The sequence below is a fragment of the Mus caroli genome, chromosome X (genome assembly GCF_900094665.2).
Source record: "Mus caroli chromosome X, CAROLI_EIJ_v1.1, whole genome shotgun sequence".
In the NCBI taxonomy this organism is placed as follows: Eukaryota; Metazoa; Chordata; class Mammalia; order Rodentia; family Muridae; genus Mus; species Mus caroli.
The window spans coordinates 94594860-94604451 of NC_034589.1; the positions used below are offsets into that span (position 1 = coordinate 94594860).

The following is a 9592-nucleotide window of genomic DNA, read 5'->3' on the forward strand; positions in this document are numbered from 1 at the left end:
ATATCAAAAGAAAGAAAGAAAGAAAGAAAGAAAGAAAGAAAGAAAGAAAGAAAGAAAGAAAGAAAGAAAGAAAGAAAGAAAGAAAGAAAGAAAGAGAAATTTGTCCAAGGTTATAGGGCAGTAGGGTACAACTCTAAACCCCTGTGCATCTTCTCACCTCAAGTCTATACTTACTGAAGCTATGGTTATCATTAGTGAAACCAGACCCATTCACATAGCAAACATATAAGCAATGAGTAGAAGATAGCAGAGGACCAAATATCAAAATGAGTACTTTTTATACAAGATTTATTTCATTCAGATACATTATCTTATAAAAACATTAATAGTTGAATGAGAATAGGTTTATGTTTTCCTTAAAAACTGCCAAACAGAGTGGGAAAAATAATCAGCTTTTGTTTTTCCGCTAAAATGAGTCTTCTGGACTACATGTTCTGGAGTTTGGGAAAAGGCAGAGAGTTGTATACTTTACCATAACTTAACTCCCATAAGACAGCTGACATACTGCTACCCTAGTATTATGCTCTCTGCTCTAGAGACAAGTTAAAAGCAGAGCATAAATAAGAACATGACAAAATTAGATGTGTGTGATAATCAAATCCAAGGGGTAATAGAAAATCCAAGGCTAATTCTGGATAGCCATCAGTAATGTGGAAGGAAAATTAGAAATGTATTGCAAATCCCAGAAGTCTGTGGACAAATGTAACCTAAGGGATTTCTCATAGTGCTATTCAGAGCAAAATAGAGAGACTTCAGATATTAACCAAAAATTCATACCTACATGATAAGAATAGTGATGATTAAAGTCATTTGAAAAGTAGAAGGAAAGGGAGGCTTAGACCTTAGATATCTGAAATTTAAGGGAAAGATGGAATCTGTATTGAAAGCTAGTTGGTTGGTTTTTTATGTAGGATATAGCTAACAAAGGCCAACCTTTGATGCATCTACTTGTTAATTTTACAGATGGCCCTCCTGAATTTCTTCTTTCCTGATGAAAAGGCATATTCTGAAGAGGAAAGTAGGCGTGTTCGCCGCAATAAGAGAAGCAAAAGTGGTGAAGGAGCAGATGGTAAGTCTACTCAAGTGATCTTTTTTCCATGATATGCTAATAAAAATATTCTTCATTCTCATGTATTATCCAAAGATCATGGATTTCTCCAGCCTAACCTGATAATCAATCTTTTAACATAGAAGGATCCTTCATCCTCTAATTCCAGATACGTTCAGTCTTTTTCAGTATGTTTGGAGGCCATGCTAGCATTTATGTCCCTCAAGGCCACTCTCAACAAGGACCTCCTCTCTCCTGGGGACATACTATATCAGCTACGTCTACCAAGATAATTTGATCCTATTTTTGTAACTGATAGTGTTTTCCCACGCTGGCATTTATAGTATGTATTGTTTCCAATGATAATTATAACAGTTTTGGTTTCTGTTACTATGTCCAAATCTAAACCAAAGCCTGTAACATTACTCTGGAAGTTCCTTGAGGACAAAGATCCCTTCCCCTTACATAACCCTATAATATGGCCTAGTATTTGTCTCACCAGTAGTATCGTAATGTAACTTGACAGTGTTTACTGTCCCTTTGGCTAGGCAGTGATTCACCGAGGAAAACCATTCCCATTATGGGTGTAATAGCTTTGAGTTAACTAGTAGTACATTCAGGGGATGACAGAATGTTGAGGGAGCTCCTGGGCAGGGACTCTGAATCGCTGTATTTCAGTGTTACTCTGTCAGTTGACAGAATGCTACCCCTTTGGCACAGAGGTTTATAGGATACATAGCTCTGGGCTGTTGAAAAGCCATCTGGATTCAAAGACAATGTGTCTGGCTACATCTGCTGATGATATGTGTCTGTAGGGGTTTACAAAGCAATATGATTTTATAAAGATGAAAATGAGATTTTTAAGCTGACATTTGTCAGTGTGAGTAAGGGCCAATGATGGAAGCAGTTCCAGAAAGTGGAAACAATTGAAGAAATGGAACAAGTACTGCCTTAGAGTTAAGGATAAAGGGTGCCAGGGGATTGTGAAATCGTCTAAGATACTTAACCTTTCACCTGGGAGGCTATAGAAGCATTTCTTTAGATGTGATGAGTGTCTCAATGAGTTAAAAGGTAGCAAAGCAAGCCACCTTTCCTTTTGGAAAGTTATTCGTGTTATTTTGCTGGCTATGGACTGTGTTTGTCAAATGCATTCTAAAAATATTTACTGAGTAAACAGATCCAATTTATATCACAGTAGGATAGAAACACTAGAAGAAGATCTGTATTTGTTTAGTTAATGTTTATATTCTTACCATGTAGACAAGGACATGGTACATGACAGACTTCAATGAATATTTCTGGTTCCCCATGGGGACTTCATTTCTAGTGCAGAGATAAACAGAAAACAAAGGTTGTGGTGGTAAGGGCTGTGAAGAAAGATACAGCAAAGAAACAGTGAGAGGGGTAATGGAGTATACTGAACAGTGATGGGGTGGGGGGTATTTGTGAAAAGGGGGTGGCTGAGGACAGACCTGAGTGAAATGAAGGGAAAGCAAATGGAAGAAAGCAACCAAAAGTTTTTTTTAAACCCTCTGAAACAGAGAATGCATGATAGGTTTCAGGAAAATCAATGTGACTGGGATCATAGGAAGAGAAAGAAAGGAGATGAGGGCAGACAGTAAAACTCGTTCTACAGCCTTGTAAGCCAAAGGAAAGGTCCTGGTGTCTTATTCTGCATGGACTGGGGAACTATATTAGATGAGTTTGAGTAGATGAATGACAGTATTTGACTTACATTTTAACAGACTCCTTCTGACTTCTCTAATGAAAAAACAAGGAGACTCAAAGGGGGTAATATCCAGGCAAGAGATGACAATAGCTTAGAATAGGGTGGAAGCAGTATACTTAGTAGGAAGTGCTATGACTCTAGAAATATTTTGAAGGAATGGCTGATAAGATTTAGGGATCTATTAAAGGATATGAAGATGACAGACAAGAGCCAAGAGTGACCTCGAGAGTTTGGGATGTAAAGAACTAAATGACTTGAATTGCTATTTCTGAGATGGAGAAGGAAAGGGAGAAGTGTAGAGATGTGTGAGGAAAGAGTTATGAATTTATAAATCAGATTTGTGGAAGGAGGATATAGATAGAAAAGGGGGTATCAGTGATGAATAGAGTTCAAGTTTATAACATATTTGAATTTGTCTTTCTGAAGCTAATGACTATGTACAATGACTATATATTAGTATTTTAATTAAAACTACCAAAACATAAAAGAATTTAACTAGGCCTGTTAAATTTGAGATGCCCATTTAGATAGCCAAAGAGATATAATTCAACATCACTATCTCAAGATAATGAGCGAGTTCTGTTTTATACAAATAATGAAGTTCCCAATAAAGAGTAAGCCTATTAGTAATTAATTTTAAGTCTATCATTATTTGATGTTATAATGCAAGTTTAGATTATCTACCTCAAGTTTGCCTCACAAGTGTCAAAGAAAAAGCGATTTGCCTTAAATAGTTAAAAATTTATTTTTAAAAAACAAAACATTTTTCAAAGATCAAAAACAGGACTAAGGGCCAGCATGATGGCTCAACAAGTAAAGGTCTTAGTGCAAGACTGACAACCTGAGTTCAACTCCTCAAATCCACATGGCAGAAGGCAAACACCCACTCTTGCAAGCTGTTCTCTGACCTCTACTTGCATCATAGCAGGCACATGCATACAACACACACACACACAGAGAGAGAGAGAGAGAGAGAGAGAGAGAGAGAGAGAGAGAGAGAGAGAGAGAGATGAACACAGGAATGCATGCACAGATGTACAGACACTAAAAATACAGAAACTCATTTAAAACATAGCAGAAAAACAGTTCTAAGTTTCTATTAGTTTTGTAATCTATTGATATCCTCAGATTGAATTTCAATTCCCAAACTATTTTACTGTTTGTTATTTAGAGAGCCTTCTACATACAATTGAAAGGAGTAAAACATGAACCAGGCCTCAGAGAAGTTTACAGAGAAGCTCTGGTAAAGGGGCTGGTAGATTTATAGGCAAGAGGTGAGGGTGAAGCACATATATAGTAATGTGGTAGATTCCTAGAGTATCATATAATATGTTGATAACATTTCTCCTCAAAAGAGAGAATCTCAGCTAAGAAAATATTTCCATAACTTTGACCTGTATGCAAGTCTATGGGGTCCTATTGCTTAATGACTGATGTGGGCAGGCCCAGTTCACTGTGGGTAGTGCCATCCCTGGGCTGCTGTTCCTGATTGTTGAGCAAGCCATTCTTTCACGGCCTCTGCTCCAGTTCCTACCTTCAGGTTCCTGTACTGAATTCCTGACCTGACTTCACTCAGTAATGGAGTGTGACCTGAAGTAAACCCTTTCTTACCCAAGTTGTTTTTAGTCATTTATGTTTTATTACAGCAATAGAAACCGTAACTTAGGGACTGACTTTCCTGTTCCATTGGTCTTTTATACTAGATGATTAGAATTATAACATAAGCAATCCCTGTTTTATCTTCAAAACAAAAGCAGGGCCATCAAGATAGCTGAAAGGGTAAAGGCACTTGTCAACAAGCCTGATGACCTGAGTTCAATGTTCTGAGGCAACATTTGGTAGAAGAGAACTGACTCCTGATATTTGTTGGCTGCCCTTCACACATGGTACACATGTATACACACATGCACACATGCATACACACACACACACACACACACAAATAAAGTTTGGGCTTGGAGAGCTGGCTCAACAGTTAAGAGCATTTGCTGCTCTTACATGAGTACCTAGATTCAATTCCAAGTACCCACACTGAGCAACTCACAACCATGTATAATTCATATTTCAGACAATCTGATACCTTCTTCTGGCCTCTGAGAGCATTTCCATCCATGCAGTCCATTACATATACACAGGTACACATAGATATACATAAAATTAAATAATTAGCATAATAAATGGTAGCTTTTTCTTTAAAAAGATAGTAGCTATCTCCAAGATGTATCAGTTTTTTCTAACCTGCAATTTAAGAATGATTACATTCTCCACTTTCTCAATTCTGTGTACTCTGTAAGGAGGGGGATTGACTCGTAAATAGTAGTTACAAACACAAGGTTACTTTCTCCAATATAAATCTTACAATGTTATTGTTATAACAACTCTTTTTTTTCTTTTTTTTTTTGTTTTTGTTTTGTTTTTGTTTTTGTTTTTTCAGTTTTTTGAGACAGGGTTTCTCTGTATAGCTGTCCTGGAACTCACTTTGTAGACCAGGCTGGCCTTGAACACAGAAATCCGCCTGCCTCTGCCTCCCAGGTGCTGGGATTAAAGGCGTGAGCCACCACGCCCAGCTTATAACAAGTCTTAAAATGAATTTCTTTTTGGCTTTATATTTGAAATGTATAAATGTTTTTCCTGCATGTCTGTCTGTGTACCATGTGTGTACAGTACACATGGAAACCAGAAGTGGAGTCAGGTCCCCTGAAATTGGCATTACACATGGTTATTAGATGCCATGGAGGTGCTAGGAATAAAACCCAGCTCATCAGCATGAGTAGCAAGTGCTGAGCCAGCTTTCAAGACCATAGATTAATTTTTTTCTGTTCTACATAGCTATATATCTGCATTAAATTTATGTGTTTTGTTGGCCAGAAATTTTTTAGTAGTTTCTGAATTTATTTATGCTAATTAATGAGACTTTGGGGTCACTGTTATTGTTTCATTTCATAGTGTTTGCTGAGGCACAATACATAAGCAATCTGTGTCAAAATTTTCTGATAAAGTCTGTACTCTGAAGTCATCATTGCTCCAGTGGCCATCTCTTATAGGCTACTACATGGGCTGTGGAATGGATTCAGGAGCTCATGAGGGGAAAAGGTGCAGTGTGGTATAAAAGAAAAGGTACTTGACCAAGTTACAGTCTAAGGATTGCAAATCCCAATATCCCCATATATTACCTGTCATGTGATCTTGGAGAAGTCACATCCCTCTGAGCTTTCCTTTTCTTGTTGGTATAATAGAGACAGTGAACCTGGCTTAAGACATGAGGTTACTGTATTGATCCAAAGTGTCAATAGATTTTTTAAAAGGAAAAAAATGTAAATTACTAAATGTTATTACTCATTTCTCTCAAACATTGTCATTATTCTTGTAAACAAACATTATAACTCAGCAGTGATGTTATATTTCAGCAAAATTCTTTCTTCTCATTGGTACTGTTCAGTAGGGTAGCATGTAGCAGCCATAGGGAGAAAACTCTAAACCTCATATTCTGACCTACTTCATCACAACAAAGATTGATCACAACTGCATATTTTTCCATGACAGTTCCTTGCTCTATCTGCTTGGCTTTGTCTACCTACCTATTTGTTTATCATACCCATATATGATAAAGACATAGAGATAGAAATATGTGTGTGTGTGTGTGTGTGTGTGTGTGTGTGTGTGTGCGTGTGCGTGTGTGTGTGTGTGTATCTTGGGATTTTTCTTCTTTGATAATTACTTTTGAACAGATAAACGAAGTTAGTATCCTTTTCTACTATTATAAATGTATAAAAATGATAAATTAAGATTAAAATGTATCTTTTGTTTTTAATTTCTTAAAAATAAGAATGATTTAGGATATAGCCACCATTCAGTTGATACAGCTGATCATAAAAGGCTATGGCATCAAAGAAAACAGATGTCTTGTTTGTAAATTGTTAGCTAGAATTAAAATCGCCCTATGCTGGTATTGCTACTATATTTATTGCTTTTCAGTGCCCCATCACTGAGCTAGTGTCAAATGAGAAAGACTAAAATCATTTCAATAACTGATAGGATTTCAGAGGCTTATTCACAAGATGTAATTTAAGCTTTTGAAAGCTTACCATGTGTGGACTTGAAGAGGATTGTTGATTTCAGTTGTAGAATCCCCAAGGTTGCCTGCTGTTTGTGGCTGCCAACAGCTTAAGGGCCCACAATATAACACTCTAGAAAGTGGCTTTATATCAAATAAAACATTAAACAAGCCAAAATATCTTAGCTTGTTCATACTCCAACATAGCCTTTAAAGCTATATTTTCTTTGATAGAACTAGCCCCACAGTAAATGATCTCAATAGGCCATCAACATTGACACTTGGTTAACAAGCATTTTTCGAATAACAACTATTTTAGACTATCCAGTAAGACTTATTTCTAGGCTCTGTAGTTGGTATAGCTACAAAACTCCTATTCTTATTATATATAAACTAAATTGAATTGAATATAAGAGGTTAAAGTTTGTCTCATAAGACAAATATATATTTGTTTTCTGTTTGTTTATACTTATTAACTTTTATATTGATGCATGAAATCACGTACATACATGGGAAAGTAAAAATAAATGTTGAAGAATGTAAAGAGGGCTAACAGTAGTGGGGAGAAGGAAGAGAAAGAGGAGTAGGAGAGCATGGTGGGCAGAACATGCTCAACATATAGTAGATATCCATCCACAACCCTTGAAAGTAAATTGATAAAAGTAGAAGCTATTTAAAAATATTTATTGGGTTAATTCTTGGCGATGTGGAGAACTGAACCCAGGTCTTGCATGTGCTAGACAAATATTCCATCACTGAGCTACATCTGTATTCCATGTTCATAGAGTTTTCACAGTTATAAAAATAGTACACATTCGTTGTAGAAAACAAAACAAAACATTACATGTAACCAAGAGCCAGGCTTTGGTGGGGCATGCCTGTAGTGCCAGCTGTTTTGGAGGCTATCATTCAAGTCAGGAGTTTGGAACCGGCCTGAACAATAGAGATAGACTCTGTCTCAGGTAAACAAATAAATATTAATAAGTGGTTTAAGCAATACAGAATCAGGTAAAGTAAGCTGAATATGACATACCAGCCACAGAAGTACTATAAAGATAATTGTCTACTATTTGCCTGAAGGAGACAACATACCCAGATATCCTGAGATTCTCTAAAGGTCCTTCCAGTCTTGCTTTCACTATAACTGTTTTTTTCTCAATATTAGGGAGCCTTGTGATCACTAAGCCAAGAAACTTGGATTCTAACCCCCATGCCATTAATTGTTTACCAATAACTCTTATTTCACTCATCTCAGCTTATTATGGATCATCTCAATGTAGGAACTAGTAGTACCTAACTGAGATGTCAAGAGTTTCAAAACCATGTAAGGAGTTTTTCTTCTAAGTATATGCAATTCTAGAAATTCTAGTCACTGTACACCATGCTGAGAAAACTCTAGTGGGGTATGTACTGTTCCTGATGAAAATTTGTCATATCCCTCAAATATATAGTGTTACAAAAAAGATGCTGAATTACTACACTAGAAAATCCAATTATTTCCTTCCAATTCTAATACAATTTCTAATACAACTTCTAACTATTTCTGATTTCTATAATATTGTAATAACATCCAGGCTAGTTTTAACCAATTAGATGGTATCTGAATGATTAAATACTCAGGATTTCTATTTGGATGGTCAATGAGCCTTTTCATTAGTATCCATGAAGAGGCTCACTAAGGCATAAGAGCATGCAAATGGCTTTAAGAAGTGAAGGATAAGAATGTTAATGTGTCAGCTAAGTGGTGAAGTGTTTCTGCATGGCTCCTCAAAATACCATAAACAGATGTGTAGGCAGAAGGTATCTGTTGGCTCACCCTGCCTTACTTTAGACATTCTATGTCTTAACCTTCTGGGCCTCTTTGGCCTGAAAAATTACAGAACTTCTACACTGTGTTGTTTTTGTTGTTGATGGTGATGGTGTTGTTTTTATTTGTTTTTTATTAATTTGATGCATCTTTATTAAGTACAATGTTTATTAATCATTGCTCTGGATACTAGGGACATGGTAATGGATAAGATTAGCCCCAAGATCTCCTTCACCACATTCATAATAAACGATTATACTGTAGTGTACTAAGTGGTACAGTGAGGTAAGCATAAGGTGTTATTAAGTACACTGGTGCCTGAACTAAACTTAGGAAGTCAGGAAAGATCTCCTAACAAGTGTAACATCTGAGCTACAATCTGAAAAGTGGCAGAGGTAGCCAAGAGAAGACTTGAGGGAAGAGTGAACCCAGGAGAAAGAACGTAAATGCTAAAAAGCCTTGAGTAAGTAGGGAACTTGAATCATTTAAGAAACTGGAAAGATGATGTTGGCTGTGGCTCTGTCACATGTAGCATCTATTGTGCTGATATATGTTCCCTCCAATTCTACCTTCTCTGGGACTTTTATCATGAAGGCATGTTGACTTTTGTCAAAGGCTGTTTCTGCACTTACTAAGATGATCAGGGAGTTTGTGTCTTTAAATTCACTTACATGACGTATTATATTTATTGATGCATATTGAACCATCCCTGGATCTCTGGGATAAACAACTTGGTTATGATAGGTAGTCTTTTTGATATGTGCCTATGTGCAGCTTACAAGTATGTTATTGAGGATTTTTAGAATGATGTTCATCAGGGATATTAGCCAGTTGTTTTTATTCTTTGTTGTATCATTCCCTAATTTGGATATTGGACAACCTTTGTGGGAGTTTGTCACTAGAAGCAACCAGTTCTCTCTCTCTCTCTCTCTCTCTCTCTCTCTCTCTCTCTCT

General features: G+C 36.6%; 1 protein-coding gene across 6 annotated transcripts in view; it reads left to right on the forward strand.

Annotated features, from left to right (window-relative positions):
* The window catches only part of Eda (ectodysplasin A), a 397585-nt gene that overhangs the window by 307382 nt on the left and 80611 nt on the right, over positions 1-9592 (forward strand). For all 6 annotated transcript variants that reach the window (XM_021152867.1, XM_021152868.1, XM_021152869.1 and 3 more), the window contains one exon: positions 964-1069. In XM_021152867.1, coding sequence (XP_021008526.1) covers positions 964-1069 — 106 coding nt within the window. Of the gene's footprint in view, positions 1-963; positions 1070-9592 lie in introns of those variants that run through there.